Source organism: Pleurodeles waltl, chromosome 8 (assembly GCF_031143425.1).
Source record: "Pleurodeles waltl isolate 20211129_DDA chromosome 8, aPleWal1.hap1.20221129, whole genome shotgun sequence".
Classification (NCBI taxonomy): Eukaryota; Metazoa; Chordata; class Amphibia; order Caudata; family Salamandridae; genus Pleurodeles; species Pleurodeles waltl.
The window spans coordinates 145863998-145891569 of NC_090447.1; the positions used below are offsets into that span (position 1 = coordinate 145863998).

Consider the following 27572-nt stretch of genomic DNA (forward strand, 5'->3'; position numbering starts at 1 on the left):
AGGGAAGGATATACTGTGTGCACAATATCCGGTATACTTGAAGCATCCTGGCTTCGAGGAGTGTATTAGTGGCTAAATTAGCGGATCTTTGTAGAGCATGCCATGTTTCTGCACAACTTAAAGTTACCATTTATACTGATAGCCAGTATGGATTTGGAATAGTCCATGACTTTGGCCTGCTATGGTCACTGAGAGGTTTCCTGACCTCCTCTGGTTCGCCAGTTAGAAATGGTGAAAGAATACATGGCATGTTAAAAGCTTCGCAACTGCCTGAAAAGATTGCTGTGATGAAATGGAGTGCACACCTGAAATCACAAGATTTTATATCAATGGGAAATGGATATGCAGATCAAGTCGCAAGGTTTTGTGCCCTGAATTGTTTATCCTTCAAGGACAAATGGGAATTGTTGCCGGAAGAAGATCCATGTACAGATTTTGTCTTGAATGTGATTGACACTTGGGAAGAGTTGAAGGAGCTTCAGGATAATGCTGATAAAGACGAGAAAAGAACTTGGGTAAAGTTGAAATGTGTACAGCGAGAAGACGATATTTGGGTGTCAGGAGAGGGACAAGTGGTTTTACCAAATAATTTGTTGACTTAAATGGCTAGATATTATCATGGTGAAGCACATGTTGGAAGAGATGTCATGATTCATACATTTAAACAGTTTTAGTTCAATCCCAAATTTAGACAGGTTGCCGAAGCAGTTTGCCACCATTGCATCATCTATCAGCAGATGAACATGGGAAAGAGGACCGTGGTCAATTTGAGCCACATTGGAAGAGCGGGAAGTCGATTTAGCAGGAAGCAGATGGATTTGATTGATATGCCAGTGTGTGGAGAATTGAGATATGTGCTGCTGATTGTGTGTATTTTTAGCCACTGGATTGAGGCTTACCCCACACTCAGAAATGATAGTCTTACTGTAGCGAAACTACTACTTAGGGAACTGATACCTCGTTTTGGGTTTCCGGTCTCTTTAGAATCTGATAGAGGAAGCCACTTCAACAATGAAGCAATCAAATTGCTATGTTCAGCTTTAAACATTGAGCAGAAGTTGGACTGTAGCTACCTCCTTGAAGTAACAGAACTTGTTTAGCAAATGAATGGTACCTTGAAGTCAAGACTTGCAAAGATGTGTGCGTCCATGAATCTGAAATGGCCAGGCGCACTACCACTAGTTCTGATAAGTATGAGAAACACACCTGGCAGGAAGACTGGAATGTCGCTGCATGAAATCCTCATGGACAGAGCAATGAGGTTGCCGGCAGTTCCTGCGAATGCTCTTGTGAATATAACAGAATATGTGGTGTTGGGCTACTGCAAGGGTCTTGCTGATGTGGTTCGCTCTTTCTCTCATCAGGTGGAAGCCACCACTCTACAACCGCCTCAAGATCAAAGCCACAACCTGAGAGCGGAAGATTGGGTTGTGATCAGAAAACACATGAGGAAGACTTGCTTGGAGCCTCGGTGGAAAGGCCCGTACCAAGTAGTACTGGTTACTACTACAGCTGTGAAGTGTGCAGGAGTCCCGAATTGGATTCATGCAAGCCATATTTAGAAAGTACCTTGTCCTCTGGACAATGAAGATGAGTTGTTGAGAGTAGCGAGAACTTCTGGACGCTCTCCAGAAAAGGAGCAGGAAACAGGAGAATCAAAGACTGAATCTGAGCAGACCAAAGGCAGGTCAGACACTCCTGTGAGAGACTAAGGGGAAAACATACAGGAGGATAACAGCAAACCAACCTCATATGAGACAGTAGGAGAGTCTAGTCAGAGGAGGGCTCTCCCAGAAGCAGACAGTCTTGAAGGACAAACACAGCACGTAACAAGAGAAGTGGAAGGAGTTGAGGCGGGTCAAAACGATCTGACTCCTCCGACAGAAGTTGCAGGTACATCAAGTCAAAATCCTGCAGAGCTAGAAGAAGGTGAAAGTTCAAAGTTAAAAAGCAATTACAGTGACAATGACTGAAGAGGAAATAGACACAACAAGAAGAGAAGATTTGAGTGATGGAGAGTTAAATGGAGATCGAAGATTGAAAAGAAACTGAATTGCAAACAGAAGGTACGCTGGTCCTGAATTGGTGTATGCAACGACAATTGAATGGCAAAGATAATTTTTGTCCTTTTGTTTTAATCGCGAAATTCCAGGTCAATATTTTGGCACGTGAAAAAGATTAATGAACTGTAATTTGTAAAGTTGTAAAACAAAGAAAAATAAAAAGAGAGAATAAATTAACTGGAAGAGACATTTTGAATGAACTGATTTGACAAGCTGCTAAACCGATTGTGACAATAAGTGCCGATTTTGACAAGTTACCTCTTTTGACAAAGTCCTGGGAAGAGAGACTGAAAGCAGTAAATAGTTTGCAAAAAGAGATTTTGTTTTGCTGCATAGCTATACATTTTTGGGCTCTTTCTACTTTCTAATTCTTTGCAGACCATGGGTAACCCTGACAAGCAAATTAGAGAGAGTAGATATTGCAGATACAAAGGTATTGGCTTAGCGATTGTGTGCTTGATAGTATGCTTGATATTGATTGTGAGTGTGAGTCTTACTGAAAGGACTATGGCTAATAATGCTACTGCTTTAGAGACGACAACTGCAGTTACAGAATTAGAGAAGTTCAAGAGGGATGATCGATATTTACATGCCAATAATGCCTAGGGAGATCTTTCCTCTAATGTCTTCTTTCGCTTATTAGATGAATATGTTGAGACGATGAATGTGAGAGAGTGTTATGTATGCGCGCAAATTCCTTCATCAGTAGGCGAAGGGGTTACTTACCATAGCCTGCCACTAACATACGGGATTAGTTGTAATCTTTTACTAACAAGGTTCTATAACTAGAAGTATATTCAATATTTCTTTTTGAATCATGATGTGATGTTTTCGTTTGTTCCTATAATTAAGTATTGGAGTAGAGTAGCTAAAGAAAATAATATAGAATTTGTGAGTTTCTTTGAGCCTACGTTAACATTTGGGACGGCTTATGCCCACCGCAACAACTTGACATGTTTACTAACACCGGTAGAAAAGAGCTTCTTGGATCAGACTGATGACAGGAGAAAGGCACTGAAGGAGAAGTTAGAAAAGGGCTTATAGAAAAGGACATTTCAAAATGACTATGCATTTAGTGAAATCAAAACTCCAGGGAAATTAGCTTTAGATCCGCAACACGTAGGGAAGCTTTGTATATATAGGCCTAAATCTAGAACTAAAACATTATTTGTGGGAACGAGTGAATGTAAACGTGTTAGAAATGGGCTCTTTGGTTGGCAGTCAGGTTACCCCCTGTCCAAAGAAAGGTCCCTCATTCTAGTCAGGGTAAAGGAGAATCACCATCAGTTAACCCCCGCTCACCCCCTTGGTAGCTTGGCACGAGCAAGCAGGCTTAACTTCAGAAGCAATGTGTTAAGTATTTGTACCAACACACTCAGTAATGCAGTTAAACACTACAAAGTGGACACCACACCAGTTTAGAAAAATAGGTAAAATGTATCTAAATCAAACAAGACCAGAATGACAAAATTCCAACATACACAAGTCAAGATATGAATTTGAAAAAGAAGAATGAGATTCTTAATCCTTAGAAAACAGTGAGAATGCTGTTGTTACACAAAGTACGCCAAAAAGGCCTGCTATGTGTTGATTTCTCACTCACAAGCAAGACCGTGCATCGTTCCTTGTCGGGTCGGCGTGTGTCGTTCCCTCTCTCCCGAAAGAGAACGATGCATTGATTCCCAGACGGGCACCTTGGGATCCGGGCAGACTTTGCACAGATTTTTCATGCCCAGGATGTTGCATTCGAAATCCGGTCGCACGGTGTCAGGAAACCGGGGGGCTTGCGTCGTTATCAGCAGTGTCTAGCGGGTGTTGCGCGTCATTTCTTCAGCCGCAATGCGTCGATCTCCCAGCCATGATGCAGGTGGAGCTTCGATTTTAGCCGCAAGGCTGCTGGCACGTTGTTTATCAGCAGCGTTTCAGGCGGTGCATCGAAAGTTTCCCCGCATGGCGGTCTGTGCATGGATTTCTGTCCTTTTCCACCAGCTTCACCTTTCAAGGGCCCAGAAACAGGTTAGGGCACCACTTGGCAGGAGTCTCAGCAGAGAGTCCAGGTGCTGACAGAGAGAAGTCTTTGATGTCCCTGAGACTTCAACAACAGGAGGTAAGCTGAGTTCAAGTCCTTGGAGATTCTTTCCCAGTGGGAAGTCACACAAAAGTCAGTCTTTGCCCTCTTTCAGGCAGAAGCAGCTATTGCAGGTCAACCCAGCAAAGCACAGTCACAGGCAAAGGGGCAGTACTCCCTTTCTAGCTCTCAAGCTCTTCTCCTTGGCAGAGGTTCCTCTTGCTTTCAGAAGTAATCTTGAAGAAATTTGATTTTCAGGGATTTTTGATCCAATACTTATATCCCTGTCTGCCTTTGAAGTAGGCATGCTTCAAAGGAAAGTCTCTGTTGTTCACAAGATCCTGCCTTGCTCAGGCCAGTCCCCAGACACACACCATGGGGTTGTAGACTGCATTGTGAGAGGGCAGGCACAACCCATTCAGGTGTAAGTGACTACTCGTCCCTCCACTCTTGCACAGATGGCTCATCAGGATATGCAGGCTACACCCCAGCTTCTTTTGTGTCCCTGTCTAGAGGGGATTCACAGACAGCCCAACTGTCAAACTGACCCATACAGGCTAACCACAAACAGGCAGAGTCACAGAATGATTTAAGCAAGAAAATGCCTACTTTCTAAAAGTGGCATTTTCAAACTAACAATCTAAAAAACAACTTCACTAAAAGTTGTATTTTGTAAGTAAGTTCAGAGACCCCAAACTCCATATTTATATCTGCTCCCAAATAGAATCTGCACTTTAATAATATTTAGAGGCAGCCCCCATGTTAACCTATAGGAGATGTAGGACTTGCTACAGTGAAAACTGAATTTAGCAGTATTTCACTGTTAGGACATGTAAAACACATCAGTACATGTCCCACCTTTAACATACACTGCACTCTGCACATGGAGCTACCTGTAGTAGAATGGAAGGTTTAGGCCTGGCAAGTGGGTACACTTGCCAAGTTGAATTGGCAGTTTAAAACTGCACACACAGACAGTGCAGTGGCAGGTCTGCTCCATGCTTTCAGGGCTACTAGTGTGGGTGGCACAACCAGTGCTGCAGGCCCACTAGTAGCATTTGATTTACAGGACTTAGGCACCTCTAGTGCACTTTACTAGGGACTTACTAGTAAATCAAATATGTCAATCATGGATAAGCCAATTTACACATATACTTTATACAGAGAACACTTACACTTTAACACGTTTAGCACTGGTCAGCAGTGGCAAGGTGTCGAGACCAAACAAAACAACAAAGTCCAGCACACAAAAACAACCTGAAAGCAGAGGCAAAAAGTTAGGGAAGGCCGCGCCAAGGATGCCAAGTCTAACAACATGTATTCCTTTTCCAGAGTAAGTGGACTTTTATGTTAAATGTACAAGACCCAACAATTCCAGGAGTTTATTACATCTGTGGACCAAATGCGTATTAACGTCTCCCAAGAGGATAGTATGGCACATGTTACTTGGGGATAGTCTTCCCAAAGATTTATCAACTTGAGAACCTGCAAGAGTTATATCATGCTAGACCAAAGAGAGAATCTTATTATGGTGTGTTGGAGATATATTTGGAGCAATGATTCCCTCTGTGGGAGTTATTTTGAATTCAGTGAAAATTTGAAAGTTGTCTAATATTGTGGACAACATGTTGACTAGTTTTTCAGGAGCTGTGATCCTAATGGATACAGAAATGGCTGCGGTAAGATCTATGACTCTTCAGAACCGCCTTGTGTTAAACATCGTTTTAGCAAAGGAGGGCGGAATTTGCAAATTGGTGAAATCGCAACATTGTTACACTTTCATTCCAGACAACAGTAAGAAAGTTAGAAGCCTTATTAACTCTTTAACTAATAGTAGCTCTGATGTGATTGAATTGAAAGAGACTGGAGTTTGGGAAAAGGTTGGCAAAGGTTTTGGTTCTGTGGGAAATTAGCTGGGCAACCTAACGAAAGGTATCATTTTGAGAATAATACAGATAATATTGATTATTGTTGTTTGTATAATTGGAGCATGGGGAATTTATAAATTGTATTGTGGTAAAAATGAAGAAACTGATAAATGATCAGAGGAGGGAAGAAATTAAGAGGGAGAAATACTTAAGAGAACGAAAAGGGAAACAAGAATGAAAAGTTATGAAGAAACAAAATTTCAGGTGAACAAAAATTTTGTATGAAATGATGTAAAGTGTGATTACATATATTCAGTCATTAGAGGAGGGATTGTGAATTAATTACCAATGATTTTACATTTATTATGGGTTAAAAATTTGCATGGAATTAGGCTAACGTAGAAAAGAATGTGCGACTTGGAAAATGTGTCCACTTGAGTGGTTGCCATAAAAACTTAATTGTTAAGTGAATGCATATTATTATTAGTTATTGTGCAAATGTAGAGAAAAATGTATTAGTTTGTCACATTAATGAGTTCACGTTATGTATTTGGTTTATTCACTTTAGGCCATTATATGGCGAGGTTCGGGCCTAGTTTGCAAAACCTCATCTCAAGCTGCAATGTTTAATAAAATAGTGGGAAATGTATGACCAGAAAATTAATGCTTCATTGTTCACCCTGTCCTGTGCTGACCAAACAATTTGCAGATGTCTTTAACTTTCTCAAGAGAACTGCTTGTAGAGCCATGTTGTTCTAGAAAAGATACAAATGTTAACTTGAGGCGTGAGATTGAAATGTTCCCAGGAACCAACAATGGATGCACTGACTAGAGTACGGATTGCAACAAAGGAGATACCTGACGAGTCTGACGATATGGACAGGAGAAGAGGAGCCAATCATCGACGTGTGAAAGACAGTTTAGAATATCTTAGATTTGAGTTTTAGTTTCCATTGGATCAACTGTAAACATACTATTTTTTGACCAATGAGAATGTGGGACGATGCTTTAGGAAATTCTAACTTAGCCTGACTGCAGAGAGAGTTTGGTGCTATTTGTTTGCCATTCTCTTTTTTTGACGCACTGTCTTATTCTGTTTGAGGAGCTGAACAGTTCCTGATGACTTTATTTCCTAATTTTAACCTTATTGCTTAAATTGTTAATGAAATGCTGATCTCTTAGAAGTTGCTTCCTAGGTGGTTCAGATAGCTTAGAGCCCACCGTGTCTGAGCCATTCCCTTTCACTGTCACGTTACTGAAACTGACCAGACGGACGTCCAACTGACAAAGAGAATCGCAATTTGCTGATCGCATTGAGGAGAGTTATAACAGAATGCTATTGTTTGTTGAAGGTCTTGTTCTTTAAATTTCTAGGTACCAACCGCTGATTTTGATACAGCCATAGTTAGATGTTTTCCAAATTAAAGTTTGACTAAATTGCTTTTGCATGAAGTCCAAACATGCTATTCTAATCAGAATGTTAGTGAGAAATCAAAATGCTGACGAATGTTATTAATTGAAAGTTTATCTTGTTCACCTGCTGAAACCAGATGTATGTCATTTCTATTGAACAGTTATTATTGCTATTGATTTGTACTGTGACTCTTGAATGCTTAATTGTAAATACTGTAGTTAAATTGAGATTCTTTGGAAGATTTGGTCAGTCAGTGTTATTCATCTATGTTTATCATTTAGTATTGAGACTAATTTACATGATGTTAGCATTGTTAATATAGGGAATTAAACTTTCTAACTTTTACTAAAAGGTATGGTTGTTCATGGCCATGTAGGTCATGATGCGTGAAGTTTACTGACTTAAGGTTTTGATAAATAGATTGTTGTATATGTTGTTGTCATTAGATTTGGTTGTGAGGAGAGATGAGAGTAAGGATAGTGAGATCTCTCTAAGCGCAGTCAAAAAATCCATCGAACCTCTAAAGTGTCCCCATATAAATAAATTATAAAAGACCAAATAAGGTCAGATGCGCTCACAAGTGTCAAGCAGTATAAAAAGTTATTAGGCAGTGTTCATGAATTACAATCAACTGCCTGACCAATGAGTGTTAAGGTATTATTATGCCTTTGAAAATGAACATGCACTAGCAATGCCAGCAGGTCTGGCTTTAACATAACTATCAATCTTTGGCAGCAGCATGTCAGATGAAACACTCAGATTCAACGGGAGACTCCTGATTTTTTTTTTTACCAAGTTATGCCATTTTTCCTTGCAGCCTTGAATAAAACACTGTAGATAAATACAAAAGGTGTTGTAATTTTTAACCTAGTTCTATTGTCTTTCTACATGAGCTGTGTTCTCCTGCACTTTTCACCCAGCTGTGACCTTGGCTATTAGCATGCCGTTGAGATAGCTTGATGAGTTGAATGTTTATTTTTTTAACAAATGGGAAAGCTGCAAAATGTGATTACCTTTGTCGAATCAGCCTTTTACTTTCCCTAAGGTCCATAACTTGAGGAGCATAGCAACAGTAAAAATCTGTTGTTTACACTGTATGAACAATAAAGAACACATGCTATATAAAAAAACTAATTGTATGAAGATTGCTGTTGCAGCAAGGTGGGGGAAGAATGGAGGCTGCTAAGTGAGCGTGTGCAAGAGCCCCAGAGTGGGTGTCACCTGCCAGAAGCCTATGAGGTGAGAGGTATAGCTTTAATGTTTATTGAATGAAGGGTCTAAACTTATGTCTACCACTAATTTTGTAATTTTGTCTGAATTGTTGATACTTGTGCCAACAAGGTTTGACTGGGAAAGACCTAAGCACAGTAAATCCATATAATGAGGCATTCGTAGTATCTTGACACTGTACCCTTTGTTGTGGTCAAAAAAGAAAACTATTCAAGGTTTTGGTTGTATTGCCAGTACCTTGTTTATTTACTTGTTGGGTCCCATTAAAATAGCCACAGCCGATGCTCCGGTCAGTATACGTACGATTTTTCTAAGCTTGTAAACCAACATTAAACAAAGTCATGGAAATCTGATCAATACATTTCAAAATTAAGGCCCTCATTATGACATTGGCGGTAAAAACCGCCTACCGCCACAGCGAAGGCTGCCAAAAGACCGTCGCCGCGGCTACCACCAGTCAGCTAGATTATGACCACAGCCGGATTTCTGCCAGAAGGATGGCGGAAATCCGGCTGTGGCCATGGCGGCGGATGGCGGTAAGGTGGTGGTGCTGCTGCCAGCAGCAGCGCCACGCCAGTAGACTGCTGCAGACTGAATCATGACCCATGATACGGCCTGGCGGTGTTCTGCTGGCAGACGCTGCTGCTGGCAGCAGTGCCCCGTCCCGTCTCCTGCCGGAGGACACCCTGACATCAGGTAAGTTGGGTGCTCCGACAGGGGAGGGGCGTGGGGGATGTTTGTGTGTGTGTGTGTTTGTGTGTATGTGTGTATGTGTGTATGTCTGTGCGTGCATGTATGTGGGTCTGTGATGCGGGTTTCTATGTGTGTGCATGTATGGGGGTGTGAGTGCGTGTGTGCTTGTATGTATGTAAGTGTGTGCGGATGTGTGTGTGAATGCATGCATGCGTGGATGAATGTGGGTATGAGTGTCCATGCGTGTGTTCGTGTGTGCATGAAGGTGCGTGTATGTAGTGGAGAGGTCTGCTGAGGAGGGCAGGGGTGGGGGGAATCTAGGGAGGGGGAGGAGGGCAGGGAAGACCCCTATCAGTGACAGGGAAGGAATTCCCTGTCACTGATAGTGCCTACCGCCATGGTTTTCATGGCGGTAAGGTTCCCACAAAAACCATGGTGGTAGACGGGGTCATAATCCCGCAGGCGGGCAAGTGACGGCCGCCAGGCTGGAGACTGAAGTCTCCAGCCTGGCGGTCGTTACCGCTGTGGTGATCAGTGTGGTACATTTAGCCAAACCGCCAATGTCATAATATGGAGAAATGTACTGCCAGCCTGTTGGTGGTACTTTCCTCCATATTAACGCCGTCCGCAGGGGTCATAATGACCCCCTAAGTGTTATTGAAACTAGAAGTGAGCATATTTCTTTCTTGTGCTTGGTTGGATAACCCACAGTGGGAAACCACAGTAGACTTAGATTGAGGCAGAATCACAACTTGCACAGAGTATCAAGGTGAGTTCCCAAATTATGTCATGTATTCATGCATTTAAAAGAGAACCTCTAGTGCATGTTCTCTGCTGTTTTTCAGGTAAGAACAAGTATACACTGTGTATTGGAAAAGTTAACAATATGTCAGATGTAAGGTTAGTGAGTAATGTTGTATTAGCTGAACCAACTGAGTTGTGGCAACATATTGGCTTGAAGGGGCTAGTGCCTGTTATTCAAAGTCTGATAGTGTTGCAAATAATGATGTATGCTAATACTGTGTGTTAGAGATTGAGTGCTCTGAAAGGCATTGTTAGGTGTTCATTGTGGGACGCAATTTGTTGCATGTCCTCCAATTCCTAGGGTGATACAATAGGTATAGCCATCTTGGAGGCATTCGCTAGGTGTAGTAAAAACTGCACATACATACATCTTACAATTTTCTTTTTACATAGGATACATAAAAGACTGCCAGAAGTTCTGTATCATGGTCACATTAAAGCATCTTGGAAAGTGGTCAGTCACTATTGTCCTATCTGTGTACAGTGGAAGAGTTAGGTGGCTGGGGAGGTTTTGTTGTTTAGCGAAAGATAGTGTTAAAAAACTATTTTAAAGCGGTCTTACTGGTTTTTAGAAGACTATGCATATCGTTTGGTTGGTATGTTCTTTGAAAGGTGCCTGAACAAAACCCATTTATAAAAATGCATAGTGAGCACAGATGATAGACTAGAATATCTCAGTCTCTAAGGATGTAGGCACCATTTTGAGCTTCGGTCATACTGGAGTCGGGACATGCATATTGAAGTGCACATTTCTATGTAATCAGTGTGCTGGGAAGGGGTGTGTAGGTACACTGATTTTAAATTAGCAATCACTGTAAAGATAGTTTTATAGGGAACCAAAAGAATTCAAGGATCATCATGTGTGAGGACTGATAGGTTACGGTCATGTCTGTATTTATGTCTAGTTGAAAGTAAATATAGAGAAACTATATACGAAATACAAACAGATTAAGGTCAAAAGCGTAGAGGTGTAATAGTGCACAGTGCACATGATTTTTAAGGCTGGTGTATTACAGTATTACTAGTATAAGTGGCATTGTAAGAGTAATGCTGGAGAGCATAAAATCAGATTGGAAGGACAGACAGATCAGTTAGGGATGCCATGTTGGGAATGTCATAAAGAGATGAGATGGTTAGGAAGGTGCTATTATTGAATCAAAAGGAAGCTCTAATGGGTAAACTGGTTCATATAAAGGAAGGGATTCCTTTTGCAGTAACAATCATAATTGACTGCATTGTGCTGAAAATCTCAGTTGCAGCATTACTTGAGTCAATTGGTGTATCACACAAACTACTTTTTAGGGTCGAGCGCACAAAGCGGGCTTGTCACCATGCCCATGTCATGCCCATCGGTTTGGTTGGTTTGTGGACTGCCTTTTAAAATTCACTTGATTTCATTATTGGAAGGCATGGATATGTCATGCCTTTTCCGGTGTTTAGCCCTCCTCAAGCGCACCGGCCAACTACTGAAAACATACAAGGCTCCATGATTTCAATATGGTTTCTCGCTTGGCAGTAGTCAAGCGCTTTGAATGACATCGACCCTGTTACATGGATAATTGCACTTTTGCTAGTTACATGGATAATTGCCGATAGTTTCACTGCAAGCGAACTTCTGTTTTCTTTTGTGTGTCTGCTTCACGCTCCTGGTGGCGGTCGGCTCGCTTATGTGAAACTGTTTTACTTTTCAGTTTATGTGGCAAGAAAAGTCTGGTTAGAAGTTTACAACACTAATAGCTCTAACTCGAGCAAACGCAAGACCCATTGCATTGCAAATGCTTGTTAAATGTGTTGTCAGACCAGTGCAGACTAATGGCAGCTATCAGAAACAACTGCAAAATGCCTTCGAACAACCTAGCAAGCCAGTGCCTGAAGGGAACACACCCTAAGAAGCCAGCGGCTTAAAAGGGCGGAGCTAAAGCCCCTTTCTTTACCTTTCTGTGTTTTGCGTGTATTGTGCAGTGGCGAGACAAGGTCATGTTCGACAACTGAATCTGAATCCGTAGCTAGACTTTAAAATCGATACAGATGGACTATTGATTTCTAATCTGCCGTATACACGACATACAGTTTCTTCATCACTGGCCTCCCGTGGCATTTTAACAGGGAAAGGAGTGTGAGAGAAGCAGCAGCAGATGTGTTTTTGATTCCCAGGCTCTCCGTTTCACTGAAGTGTATTCTCCTGGGCATATATTCCGATGATTTAGACCCCTTACGTTATTGCGAATTCTTAGAGACGGTTGTGTGCGCTCTAACATTATATTATCTAAGAATTACCAATCTTTCAACTTTGTAAGGCGCACAAGGCTAAAGGAGCAAGTGGCAGAAGGACGGAATTAGGACACATTTGTGAATGATTTGTAAATAAAATGCCTTTCTGCACTGATTTTCTAATTTTTAGAACTCTTGTCTTTAGCGGAGTAATTGTTTTCAAGGATTATAAGAACAGCAAGGAAACTTGAAATAGTAGATTCGCTCTTTGGAGACTTGGGTTTTCGTACTTGTCACATTTAAATTTTGTTGAAGCACTGGTTCACTACCACTGTACATTTACAAGCATTTCATATTCAAACAATGGTCTTCCTATTCTTGTCCCCCAACGTTGATGTAAAATAAAGTAGAAAATACAGTTTTATAGCTCAATGTTTACGTTTTGAAAGATTTCATTTCTTACTCGTGATTGTGGAGAGTAGTCTAAAACAGAATGAACGGAATATTTATACTTTCATTGGGCTGAAAAAGGTGTGTGTGTGTGGGAGGGGGGAGTTCTCTCTAATTATCATGGCATAGGAACTAAGACACTTTTAACAGGCATGGCCACGGAGCCTAATCAATGTGACTTAGAATCATACACCTCACAAAGGTATAGTATAGAGCCTTATTCTGTAAGGAACGTAACCAGATGTATTAAGCAGTTTATATTGCAAACTTTAAACAATGCTATGCATTTAAGTTATAAAATTCACCATTTTGGACCCACCTTTGAAATTAGACATTAAGCAGCACCCATGTGAAAACGTGGCATGCCAGTTCCGCAATTTAAGCATATATGTTGCGCAACAAGATTCAATTTTTACTTGTATATTTTTTAACATAGTGGTTGGTACTGCTTACGTGCTGCTAATTAGCACAGTAGGTGAGAGGTGCTGTTATTACCTACCTCAGTGGCACATGTATGAAGAAGGCCACATGCACGTCATGTGAAAATGATAATATTACACATATATGAAGATAGCAAGCACATGAACTTGAAATCAGCTTACATATGTATGAAGTTGATGACAGAAACTAGATATATGAAGGTGAAGACAAGTTACAGTATACGTAAAGCATGGAACAGTAAATGCATGCCATGTGTGAAGGAAGCTGCACATGTGCAATGTGTGGCGACGGAATACCACACCCGTGTCATGTGTAAAGTGTTTTTAGCAATCATGTGTGCCTTGCTGATGACAAATGCAAATCATGGCATCGCTTCCTGTTCCAGAGTTTGCAGGCCCCCTGTCCAAAGTGAGCCTTTTGCCCGACAACGGTTTATTGTTTGTGGTCTTGTATCAGAAGCCAATGTTCTTCAATAAAGGAACTCTTATAATGAAAGTATTCAAAAGTCCCTGTAACAATAGTCTAACTAAGAGAGTGACTCCTTACCCATTTCGTTACAAATATAGAAGTACTATATTGAATCCAAAGAGTAGTTGAGATGTAAGAGTTCCCATTCAGGGCATAAGGTAGGTATGTATGTATATATAAATATATAGTTATATATCCTAGTGGCAGTCGCCACTAGGTAGTTCTAGTTAGGACCTAGTTTTTTTGTTTTGCTAATAACTTTAGCGCCATTTGATGAATCTTGACAACATTTTGAAAAACGTGTACTTTCCTAAGTTCAGCTTCTGTTTTGAATGTTCCGGAGTAATCTGTCAAGCGGGGGCTGAGAAAAAGGGGGGTCCCACAACGCATTTGTTCCATTCCATCCATAGGACTTTTAGACACGCCTACAGCCCGAACCACTGAATGGAATTACACCAAATTTGGCACAAAGGTAGATCCTGTTCTGCAGATCATGCTTTTTGTGATTTGGTGCAAATCCATTCAGTAGTTTAGAAGAAATTTAAGGCCAAAAAATATAGATATTTAGAGACACGGATCCTCCGTGGATCCACTGCGGGTAGATCTACTCACCACAGGAAGAATCTGATTGGCTGCCCGCAACCTGAGAGAAATGTTGCGGCCACCATTTTCTCAGTCAGTAAACGGTCCCCTGGGAGGAAATGTGGGGGACAATTAAGTTAATGGGGTCAGGGTACAGGTTCACTGACCCCATAAGGGTGATATAGTTGTGGTGATGGGACAAATAATGACTTTGAAATGCGGAAAATGATTTTTTTTATGCTTCATGAGATCCGCAGATACAGGGGTTCAGCGCAGCCCCCGGTGTGAAACCGCGGGTGGATCCGCAGAGCTCCGGAAACATAAAAAAAAAACCAGACTAAATTCTAACAGAGACACTCTCACATTCAGTACTACACAGAGAGAGACACTCTCACACCCAGTCTGACATGCAGGCAGACACTGTCACACCCACTCTCACACCTACAGAGATGCTATTACATCAACTGTCACATCTACACAGACACTCTCACACTCACTCTGACACTCAAAGGGACACTCTCTCACCCACACTCATATCCAGGTAGATACTGTCACACTCCGTCTCACACCCATAGACTCTTATGCTCAGTCTCACATTAACATAGACACTCTCACATGTAGTGTCAAACCAAAGACACACTCTGACACTCTCCCTCACACCCAGACAGCAACTCTCACACCAAGTTTGACATGCAGGCAGTCACTGTCACAGCCATTCTCACTCCTAGAGAGATGCTGTTACATCCACTGTCACATCTACACAGACACTCTGACATTTAGAGAGACACTCTCATACCCACCTTCACACCCAGTCAGACCCTGTCATACTCCCTCTCACACCCAGAGACTCTCATACTAACATAGGTACTCTCACATGTAGTGTCAAACCCAGAGACACATTTTTTCGCTCACTCTCACACCCAGGCAGCTATTCTCACACTAAAGTTTTTAATTATTGATGAGGTGAGCATGGTCTCAAACATAATAATTGCCTTTGTGCATTTGAGAATGCAACAGATATTAAAGATTGACTATGATGTGCTCTTTGGAGTAAAGCATGTGATTGATTTTTGTGATTTACTACAACGTACCTCTGTGAAAGAACAACCTATATTTAGGACTATCATATGAAGAAACTCATAGTTCTTTAGGAAGCAGTGGAAATATAAACATTTGGTTACTTTTCCAAAACAAGGAACTGATTAGAAACATATGTCAAGCATCTGATAAGCAATATGGAAGTATTTTGAAGGATATTAGAGTTGGACTACCATCAAAAGAAGGAAAAGGTTGTCTGGAAATTATTTATAAGGAACATGGGGCCAGATGTATCAAACCTTTTTGCATTCGCAAATGGTGCGAATGCCTGTTTGCGAATGCAAAAATGCCTTTCAGTATTTATGAAAGGCATTTGCAACGCAAATTTAAGGAATCGCTAAAATAGCGATTCCTTAAATTTGCGAGCCTGTTTAGAGAATCGCAAATTGCGGTTCTCTAAATAAGAAATCGCAAATAAGGAATACTTATTTGCGATTTCTAAACCACATGTATCAAGCAATTCCTTAATGCGAATTTGGCATTAAGGAATCGCAATTACCACCAAGTAAAACTTGGTGGTAACCATGTGCAAATTTTAAAAATACATTAAAAATGCATTTTTTAAATTGACATGTAACGCACACATGCCCCTTTGGCATGTGTGCGCCTTACATGTCCCCAAAAACTTTTTGGGGTGCAGCAGAGGGGGCCTTAGGCCCCCAGCACCTTGGGGTTTTGCATTTCCAAAATTGCGAATTCCAGTTAGGAATTCACTATTTGGGAAATACAAAAAAATCACAAATATGGGCCTACAGGCCCATAGGTGCGAATGGGGGCTGTATCGCTATTCGTGATTTGGTAATAGCATTTGCGATTTTTAAGAAATCGCTATTACCGAATCGCAAATATGATACATAGCATTTTGCGAATCAGAAATAGCAAATTCTTTAAATTCGCTATTACCGATTCGCAAAAGGCTTTTTTGATACATCTGGCCCATATTTCCTTCGAAAAAATGATACATAAAGTTATACATGTAGGGACACACATTTCACTGGTACACCGAAACACACACTTATGCTTACACTAACACACACACGTACACAGTAATGCATTCAGTGGCACACTCGGGCACACACTGATGCATACACTAACATACCTAGGTACACACTGATACATACACTGACACACACAGGTACACACTCACCCATATCTTAACACACCCAGGCATATATTCATGCACACACTCGGGCAGCTGTGTTCAAATAAATGCAGACACCCACACACACACACATATGGAGAGACTGGTGAATGCACTGACATACACAGACATTTATGCAGACAAACACATATGTAGGCACATGCACAAAGAGCATAATATACATGTACACATATATATTTATAGGAAAAAAGACTGACACAGCTGTTCTTTCAGAGAATGGAGTGATTCTAACAAGAACCTTTTTTTCAAATTTTATGAACTGTTTTTCATTACTTAATTTTTTAAGAAAACTAGCTCTAAAACAAAAGAGCAAACAACAAAACTAAGAAGCAACGTGCCTCATCTTGAAAAAACTGCAAAACTAAATGCAGATTAAAAAAGAAAATCTAGCAACGGTGGTTGCCAATAGCATGGACATTTTAAGGCACAAATACAACCTTTGTAGCCAGCAAAACATGGCATTTAGAACAGTATGCTATTGTTCTTGCCAGGTGTGGAGAAACTGATGGCATAGTAGTTGTTTTTGGAGAGTGCCCCTCAGCACTGGTTGAAGCTGATGCAGTTTCTCTCTCACACACGATTCTATTGTAGTATCTTTCATGAATTGTCTTGATGTGCTTCCACGTGGAATTTGTTCCATGTGAATACTTATTGGCAGTCCCACGTTAAAGTTGTTTCCTGCTGATGGTACAGGTGACATATTGCAGCTTCCCCCTCTTCCATGCTGGGATCTTCTTCCTGTACTGCAGCTGTAGAGGATGAAGCTATTCTTCTCCAAGAAAGTTTAGATTGCAAAACACCCTAATCATGAGCTCCTCAATACAGGACTGCTCGCTCCTAAGAGTTTAAAGCAGAATGAACACTGTAGGGTGTGGCTGGAACTGTTATAGGGTGTGGTCCATAAATAACCAATAAAAACATAATATTCCTCTTTCATCATTGGTTGGATTTGCGGCTCCCTTCATGAATTTGCGGATCCCAACACCACCTTAAATTGTGTATTTAAATATAAAACGACTGTACAACAAATCACATCTACTTAGGTATAGATGGACGATGATTCCCATTTAAAAAAGACATATCTCTATACAGTAAAACGAACCTTATAAAAAAATCGCGAGATCTGTAGTTCCACTCCGATGACGTGATCGGACTAAAAAACAATGAGTAAGGCCCTCTACCTTTTCAACACCGCAGATCCGGATCCGCGGAGCCAGAAAAAAAGAATAATAATAACAATAATATTAGTAATATTAATAGCTAATGAAACAAACAGGGAAATCTAAAACTAGGCAGCAGTATTAAAGCTAGTGAAAACATTTGTAAAACCATACAAAATCACTCACAACCAAAGCTTACAAGTATGTTTTAGTTGGGAATACAATTTAAAAAAAACATACAAATTCACAAAAAAACAGAGGTTACAGTTATGAGATAAAATAAAAAAAAAAACACAGTGACGCTATAGTTAGGAAATACATTTGAAAAAAACATAGAAATTCACTAAAAAAAAACAAAGGTTACAGCAACATTATAGTTAGGCTCACATTTCACACGTACAAAACCGGTGAAATTCAGCAGTTATAGTTATCTCAGCTAACTATAACTTGCGCCCCTCGTAATAAACTTATAGATCTCTTATGGTCAATTTCCTTATTCTTTTCAGCATCTCTGAGAAGCATGGAGAAAAGATCGTAGACAATAGTGAGTGTACTGATGCCAGAATGGCCTCCAGGCTTTTGGCAATCTCAGCTAGACTCCATCCTGTACAGTTCAAATACTTACACTGTGTATATTACTATCCTGTTAGGCTGTAATGGATAGGCAGAGCTCCATCGGCCACACGCTGGCACTGTAACGCCACAGAGGGCATCTTTCTTTCATGCTGTATGGGAATGCCAAGTTATTGCCACATTTTGGCGTTTAATACACACACACCTGGAGAGGGTTCTGAGGTGCAATTTCTTTTTTTTTTCTTCACTGGACCACCGTGAAACACTGCTGGGAATCATGGATGTCTGAAAGGGTGGCGGAAGTGCAAGCTTAGTGGTCAGACTTGGATACCTAATCGCCAAATGGGACACGGAGATGAACTGGCAAAATGCAGCCCCTCTGACTCCTAGGGAACAGAATTGTGGCATGGACAGATGTGCACTGGCAGAGAAAACAGTCTATAAGGCCAGAGAGTTTGGCCTGTGGACACAGCACTGTAAGGCGGGAGGCCTCTGGTCTTGGATATAAGGGGGCCTCCGGAGATTGGTCCATGATTGGAATATTAAGGATTGACTGGTACCCTGGGCTGTAGGGAGAGGGACGAAGTAGGGTCAGTAGGTCAGAAAGAGGTGCATGTGAGCTATTAGACATGGCTAGGGCAGTGTAGAGGTATACTTACTGTGTATATGATTTGGCAATGTATACTGTTTTATACTGTTTGAAATGGTTATAAAATGCATCATAAAAAAACAATTATCAGGGCTCTCCAAATATCATATTTTAAATACTAATAGTTACAAGTGAATTAGCTGCATAGTTTAGAGGCTGTGCAGAAAGAGGACGGGTTTCTAATTATTAATCATTGTTATGCCACTTTTTACTTGGGTTATTTTCTTGGTTAAAGAGTCATTTTGTGTTTTTTTTTAACAGGTAAGAAATCAAAGACTTTTAGTAGCATACACGAAGCAGTGAAAGCTGGGGATGTAGATCAACTTGCGGCTATGGTGAAAAGTGGAGCCAGCGTAAATGAGGTGGACTCCACTCATAAATTTACACCTTTGCACTGGGCAGCCCACTCTGGAAGTCTAGAGGTAAGGAGTATTTAAATTTTTTGCATAACTGATATGGAAATTCAGAAATTATTATCTATTTAGTTGGGATCAACTGAAACATGCAAAACATTTAAAAAATGAAAATTGTTTAGATTATTCAATTACATTTTTGAATTTTGTTTTGTTTTATGTAACGTGAAGGAAAGCAATGCAGATTGGGACATAAGTGATTTGGATTAACAAATATATTTACAAACCGCTTAGAATGTGACATTAATTTTTTATTTGAATATATTTTTCTGGGATTTTGATCACTGTTACATTTAGGTTTTCATGGTACATACAATGAAGTCTCTACTTATTACATCTATTGATCACCAGTCCAACATGGGTGCCACAGAGCATGTTGATTTAGAATGCATCATTTGTGCAATACACAACCACAAGCCTGTTATAGCCGGAAAGGCCTACTTATTAGGACAAGCTGGTAGATCAACTGCATTTCCTTATATACAACATATAAACAGTAAAATCCTCGTTAATGCATAATCCAAAATCTGACAACCCCCGTCCCTTAACGCCCTAATTTATACAACATACCACTCAAACACCCCATATCCCGCAAGGGCATTTATTTCAAATCCTCACCCATCCTTCACATTATCCAATCTCTCTCTCTCATGCAACCCAAACAATTCTCACTAAAAGCACTCCCCTTTGCCTTGCTCCATCTCCTCCAAGTTCCTCTTCTCTTCCCCTTGGCTCCCCCACCTACCCCAATGGATAGATTCACCCGCACCTGACTCTCTACCCCCTCCCATCCCCTCCATATTACTGCCCTAGGTAAGCTACCACCTGTCCTACCGGGGCATGGAGATGGTCTACCAAACAAGCCCAAAGCCAGCGGGAAAACGAGTCTTAAAGCCTAAAATAGAGGATGGGTGTGCTTGCCAAAGCTGCTACACAACTCCTCCCTCAACCATGCAACATTGGCTGCTACACGAGGCGGTAGCATCCCCTTCCCCACACCTAAATACACCCTACTCCTTGACCCTGCACAGATGTGACCCCAACCTATCCCTACCCATTGTCTTGTGGCATGTGCCACCTGCATGAAATTCCCCAAGGGTGAGACCGGCTAGCGCCATGCCACCCCCTGGGTTTCTTCATCGTGCAATAAAACACAACAACAAGCCTGTTATAGCAGAAAAGGCCACTTTATTAAGTCTGAATGTAGATCAATAGCAGTTATTTAAATACAACTTATAAACAATAAAACCTCTTGTTAATGCATAATGCAAAAGCTGCAACCCTCCTCCCTTTAGGTCCCAACTTATGCAACATACCCTTCAAAATACCACCCTATAACCTGCAGGGTCATTCATTCAACTTTCTATTCATCCTTCATATTATCCAATCTCTCTCTCTTTCTCTCACCCAACCCATATCATCCTCACCAAAAGCACTCCCCTTGTTCCTTCCCCTCCAAGCTCTTTTTCCCTTCCCCAGGGAACCCCTACCCCCTCCATGGGGTGGATGCACCCGCACCTGACTCCCCACCCCTCAAAATTACCACCAACCAGGAATACCCTGAAAGGTGTTTTCCTGCCCCACCCAAAAATAAACCGCTCTCAAACTCAACAACACCGTGGCTTTTTTCGTTCCACATTGTCGCCAGCAGTTCCCACACCTCCATCAAGAAGAACGCAAAGTTCGTCCAGTGTACCCCATCAGCTCGAAACAGATGCCTCTCTTTATCCTTAATATGGGAATGAGCCAGCACCATCACCCCCAATGGAGTGGCAGAATACTCTCATGGCCTTGTTCAGTTTCCATCTAACTGTGCCTACTGCTGCATGTTTCACCACAACCCTCCAATTCCCTCGGGGCACAAGTTCATTCCATACCACACTGGTACCTGACCACAACTTTCTAATCAACTGTAAATCCTCCTGCATTTGTTTCAGCAGCGTGAGACCGGATAACGGCATCAAATAATTTACCCGCAAATGAATGAGCAGCATATTTAGACTAGCACTGATTGAAGACAATTCTGCTAACAAAGTTTGAAAACCTCCTCAGCGCATTCCGCTCTGGCCCCACCAGAATACTTCAAGCTGACTGCTGGCAAGCCCAAGGCATATGCCATACCGCTGTTGATCCACAAATCGCAAACCCATCTGATAAATTAATGTCCTATAATCCAGGTCACCATTTTTCCAACAATAGGTCCAGGAACACAACCTATAAAGAAATAAGTAAGAAGAATCAAACACAAATAAAAGCTAAGGGTTACAACCATCCTAAACCTTATTTTCGGGTATATTTTCACAGCACTTCGAGTGCCATCTACCAATCCAGAAAGCACCAAAAAGCATCCCAACCATCAATAAATAAAATAGATCCACTTCAAACTAGCAACAACAGCACCTAGGCAACATATACAACAAGTGCCACAACAATTCCTCAGTAACATGAGGCCTCCACTTCGATTGCATGGACCTCCCCTTTCCCTAGCCATACAAAATTCTTGTTACCAACTCATCTGCTGCCGGATCATAACCCGCCACGATTTTTCATAAAAGGAAATCCCAGCCAACTTCCCCGAAACAGTGGTATGAGACAAACCTTTACAATGAGATGCAGAACCAACACAATCACTTCTCCCTACCTCCCACCAACATTTCACCGACAAACATTAACATGAGTGTGCCCAAACTGTAAAATCTCCTGCCAAGTCTTGAAATACGTTCTCCTGGCAGATGGAGAAACCATCTGTTCCACCAATCCCAATATCCTCAATATCCTCATTGCCCCCAAGCCCAAATGCTAGCTCGCAACTGTGTCTTCTCCTCCTCTATTCCTAGGGGCCAACATGCAAAATGAGACAAAAGGTCAGCTGTGCTATTGCTCGTTCCCAAAACATCTAGCTTTGAAAGCAGTGTTCAGCTTTAAACATGACAACATAAGGCACCTCAAAAAACCCTTAACAGGGGTGTGGAATTTATTAAAATATCTACTTGTCCAGGGGACAGGTTGCTTCTCAAATCTACTTTTCCTGTAAAAAGATCTACTTGTCCCTTTGGTGCCATGTAGTGTGGCGACAAATTATGGCAGCAATCTCATTATGTAAGAGCTCTGATAATAGCCTCTCTGATTATGCCAGGGCTACTACCATAATAGGGCTTGAATACTTGCAGTTTCAATCCCTACTGTAGCAATTTCCTTATTTTGCCACCTTTCTGCAGATCTGCATACTGGGGCTGGAGGAAGCAGTAAGCAATAGTTCCAGGGCTGGAATGCCTTTGAGTCTGCAAACCTACTAACCTGCATGTTTTAAAGATTTTCACCAGCTTCTCTCTAATATTTTCCCATAATAAGAAAGGTTGGACATTTACTCCTGACAGTGGCAAAATTAGAACTTCTTCCAGGGTTGGGAAGAAAGTGGCCGGAGGGAAAATGAACTTGCAGATGCTCAATAGATTTTCACATGAGCAAATCTACACATGCGTATTTACCCATGCTAAAATACAGTTCACAAATATTTTATAGGGGTACGACATATACCATGGGTGCACTTTTATGACTTTCTTTAAGAATTTGGGGCCACATGTAGGTAGGTAGGTTCAGATTTGCGACCCGCAAATTGCGAGTCGCAAATCCGAATGTAGGATGGTGTCCCTGACACCATCTGTGATTCGCAAGGGCTTCGCAAATGCCCACCTAGTGAATAATCATGAGGTGGGTCGCAATTTGCGACCCCCTTGTGAATAGCGGCCCTCACAGGGATGGTGGCCTGCTGGAGACAGCAGACCACCATGTCTGTGACTGCTTCCTTAAAGGAAAACGAGCTGAAAAAATGTTTACAGTGACATTCACAATGGGGAAGGGGTCCCCATGGGACCCCTTCCCTTTTGCGAAAGTGTTAGCACCCATTTGAAATGGGTGCAAACTGCGATTGGTTTGCGCCCGCGTTCGCGGTCACAAAACAATCCTACATTGCACTGCGAGTCGCAATTAGGAAGGGAATACCCCTTCCTAATTGCGACTCGCAAACCCGTTTTGCGATTCGGTAACCAGGTTACTGAATCGCAAAACTGGGTTTGTGCATCGCAATGTGCTTTTTGCACGTCGCAAACAGCGAAAGTCGCTGTTTGTGACATGCAAAAAGCTACCTACATGTGGGTCTTGGTCCCTAATTAGGTCTGGTGTTAACAAAGACATTTTGTTTAATAAAAACTTCTATTTCTCTCTCTTTTGGCTGGATTTACTGTGAGTGATTGCATTCTGCTCTTCCACAAGGAGCATATTGGCACACAAAGTAGTTTTGTTCAGTGTCAGGAACTACAGTGGCAATCAGTGACGTAACGAAACTGGAGGGTGCCCCTTTGCAAAGAACATGGAGGAGCCCCCTCTCCAGACTCACTCAGGGCAGGTGCTGTGCTAAAGGGGCCCCCGGGAGGGCGGCTGTGGGGCCTTTGTTATGCCACTGGTGGCAACGTGTGCTTTTAGAGTTAAAAAAATTGTTTGTTTTTTTTGGCAGTGTTTGTTACAATGTTGAGGGCCTGGTAGCTCCCACAACAATAAAGTGTTACAAAAGCCATGTCAAAACAAGACACGCATTGATGAAACTAAAAGACTTATAAAAATATGTCAGATCAGTTGGCTTTGTCAGTGTTTGTTTATTTTCATGCTTCCCATATTCGTGTTGAAAATGGTTACACTGATTTTCCATTAGAAATATTTTGGGGAAATACTAGCATGCATCAACACATTTTACTAAATGACACTTCATTTGCATCTAATCAGAGAGCATTCTGGGAGCATTATACTTAGCCTCATAGCCTAAAGTTTTCAAACATGTGTATACACAGCTGTTTTTTTTTTGTACTGAACCAACGTCAGTAGTGAAGTGTGACCTTAAAACATTTATTTACAGCACTCACCCTAATAATCAAGGCTTTCAAATAATGATCCATAAATACAAGTTCGAACATTATTATCTTTTGGAAACACATTACCTCAACTGCAGAGAGTTCCTCTCTCTGTAAACAGGCAGCCAAAGGGTTTGTGCTGCAGAGGGTTGGGCCTACTTGTCCCAAGGACAAAGTAAACATAAAAACTTGTTGCCCTTGACCCCAAACAAGATGTCCCGGGCGTCGGGCGATAGGAATTCCACATCCCTGCCTTAAGTCCTTCACCTTTTGCCAGTTCACCAAGTCCACCACCGTCATATTGTCCACTTTAAACAAAACCATCCTGTTTTCAAGTTCAGCTTCTCAAATCAACAAAGCAACCAATAAAGGGAAAACTTGAGAAATGCAATACTCCTGCCCTGCTCCTACTAGTGTTGCAGCATTCCATCTGCCATCCCGGAAAGTGCCAAAATCATGTGCTCCGCCTGTGTCAGAGAAAATCTGTACCAGCCAACATATTTCAATATTCAGCAAATATATCAAAACACCATTAAAATCCTTTAAAAAAAACATATACGCAAATCTGATCTAATTACCAATGTAACCATGTGATGAGGCAACGAAGCTCCTGACATGGCAAAACCCAATCACCTACAAAAGGTCCTGTCTGCTGTGTCAACTCTACAGGCAAAATTCAACAACCCCAACAGCTTCTCTAGAGTCTACAGTGATACCTTTATCTCATCAAATGCGTTATCAAGAAAGCCCACCACCTCACTGACACTCAGCCTCTGGAAGCCTCACAACCATGAAGACTGTATTCAATTCAATGCCCAAGGAGGATAAAACTGTGTTAGGGCCCGCTGTTTATTTCCGCAATTCCCTTGCCAAATTCTCAAAAGCTGCGAAAGCCCTGCCACATTCTCCAAACCCTTCCGCTCAACAAAGAGAAAATCATCCAGGTAGTGGCCTACTGCAAAAAAGTACTAAACAACTCAAACAAGAAATGGCACAACCCATGAACGACTTGTACTATGTATAATCTGTACTTCTTGTCTAAGGCTGGGACGTACAGAACATGATATGCTAACTTGTATTTACCAGCCCGGGAGCCAGCTTCTGTCTCCAACATTACATCAGAGCTGCTGCCCAAATGAGGCATGGGCCATTATGTAAACTACACTTCGGCCCAAAGGGGTTAGAAGGCATTCCGGTAAGGACCATCTTAGATGCTTTCCTTTCAACCGACAGCTTCACTGATGCGGGTGCTGATATCTCAGCCTCCTGAAGAGATTGCCATTTGCATCACAGGCAGACCCTCGCTATTCGATTCAAGTACAGGTTGGGGCGAATCCTCTAGGTCAGGTTAGGCAGAGTATTACAAGCACAGTGCTCTCAGTTATAGAAATAGGGTTTTGGAAGGAACATCTAGACTCTCTAGAAACATGCAATATGGTGGAGTTGTTTATCTTCTTCACTCTTACTGTCAATTGGTTACTATGCTTTGTTTCATCTGCCTAGTTATCGCGGCACATGCTTTTTATACCTGAATGCTATTACTTCAATAAATACATTGAAATCCATCTCACATCTTGTATTTCACCTTGCCATGCATGAGAAACTGATCGAAAGAGGTATGATCTGTTTCCACAACTTCCCTGAGAAGTCAGAGGTTTATGTTGAGGTTTCTGTAATCACCTTTTGCCCCAACAGGTTTGGTGGTCAGAGTAAGGCACTTTGAGCTAGCCAGGAGTTTGGCCAATAGCTACCAAACAGCATGGGTTGCACTCAGTCTCCCATGCTCGGTAGTACTGCCATCCTAAACATGCAGTCCTATTACTAAAATGGGAACCGCATAACAATTCCACTTCTGAATTCCCCCCACTCTGACCCTACACTCACCTACCTGCCTCTCCTTTAGCATGTGCTGCTGAAATCCTGCCTTGCCTAGTTTCCATAGGAGAGACGGGCCCCCCAATGTACAACCCTACTCTCCCCCTTGAGCCTGTCTTGCTAAACCCTGTTTAACAAAATCAAGGGGTGCATCACCCGCATCCCTCATTGACCCCAGGTCCATATGCCTTTCCCCGTAGGCCTCCCTATAGCCCAAACCATGCGCTGGTATCCGCATCTCCTTCAGATCCCTTCCTATAGCCTAACGGTCAACGCTGCTTGAGGGGACTACATGAGCCCTTGTGGCATGACGTAATCCTGACTCTCTACAGCCGCACAGCATGCCAGCAGCGCCACCTGCTGACTGCGACTTATCACCGTAATGACTGGTGTGACACTCAGAACCTTCACACACCAGACAGCAAGCCCATCTATCTTACGTGGTGCCTCATCATGAAGCGACGGTACCGCCTGCCCAGAAGCGACCGGATGGCCCAGTACTGCTCCTTGACCTCTCTCCATCCCTCCTCTGTACCAGAGAGCGCCTGCGCCTCACAGCTGGCTCCCACTGTGCAGGTATCGACTTAACATTCTCCAGAGTGCCTTGCTCTTACTAGTGGACCTTGCAGGTGTTTTGCAGCCTTCTTATCAAAAGGGAGCACGCTGCAACCATCGCTGCCACTCGACCATAGGCCTCCCTCTTGGGGTGCGTCATCCCGACCCACCCCTGCTCCAAACCCCGGGCCTTATTAAATCCTCACACCCTGCTGTGCACAACATGTGAAGAGCTTCCCAAGCCAAATCATTATCGTGAGATACCATGGCCAAAACCGACAACAGTTCGCTAAACTACCTTAACCTGCCTTGCCAGAACTACTACACAACTCCTCCCTCAACCATGCAACAATGGCTGCAGCAAGAGGAGGTAGCATCTCCCCCACACCTAAATATCCCCTACCCCTTGACCCTGCCCTCATGTGACACCAACCTATCCCTACCCATTGTCTTGTGGTATGTGCCACCTGCACAAAGTACCCAGAGGCAGTGGTGTGACAAAGCTTGAGGGCCCCCCTGCACAGTACATAGAGGGGCTCCCTCTCCAGGCTCACTCAGAAGGTGTCAGACCACTGTACTGTACTAAGGGGTGCCCCTGGAGGTTGATGCCCCCCGCACCACCGGATTGGAGGGCCTTTGTTACACCATTGACCCGAAGGAGAGACTGCTTAATGCCACACTCCTCCTGGGTACCCTCGTTATTTTCTGGGTAAGGGTTCATGTAATGTGAAGGGAAGCTATTGTTTAGGCTTAATGTTAATAGTGGCGACCAGTGTGATCAAGTGTGCGAGGTCAGCCAAAAAGCATCTTCTTCCTGATGCTGTAAATTACAAGCAAATAAATTGATTATGAGCAATTCCTGGAATTCTGGTGTATTTTATGTGGATTTTT

At 42.1% G+C, this 27572-nt stretch overlaps 1 protein-coding gene across 2 annotated transcripts in view; it reads left to right on the top strand.

The window, feature by feature from the left end:
* ANKRD42 (ankyrin repeat domain 42) overlaps positions 1–27572 on the top strand; it is a 241548-nt gene that overhangs the window by 19046 nt on the left and 194930 nt on the right. Inside the window, exons 2-3 of one of the 2 annotated variants that reach the window (XM_069203945.1) lie at positions 8571–8652; positions 19196–19356. In XM_069203945.1, coding sequence (XP_069060046.1) covers positions 19267–19356 — 90 coding nt within the window. In that variant the 5' untranslated portion in view covers positions 8571–8652; positions 19196–19266. The remainder of the gene's footprint in view (positions 1–8570; positions 8653–19195; positions 19357–27572) is intronic. The other variant, XM_069203944.1, reaches the window with a different exon arrangement.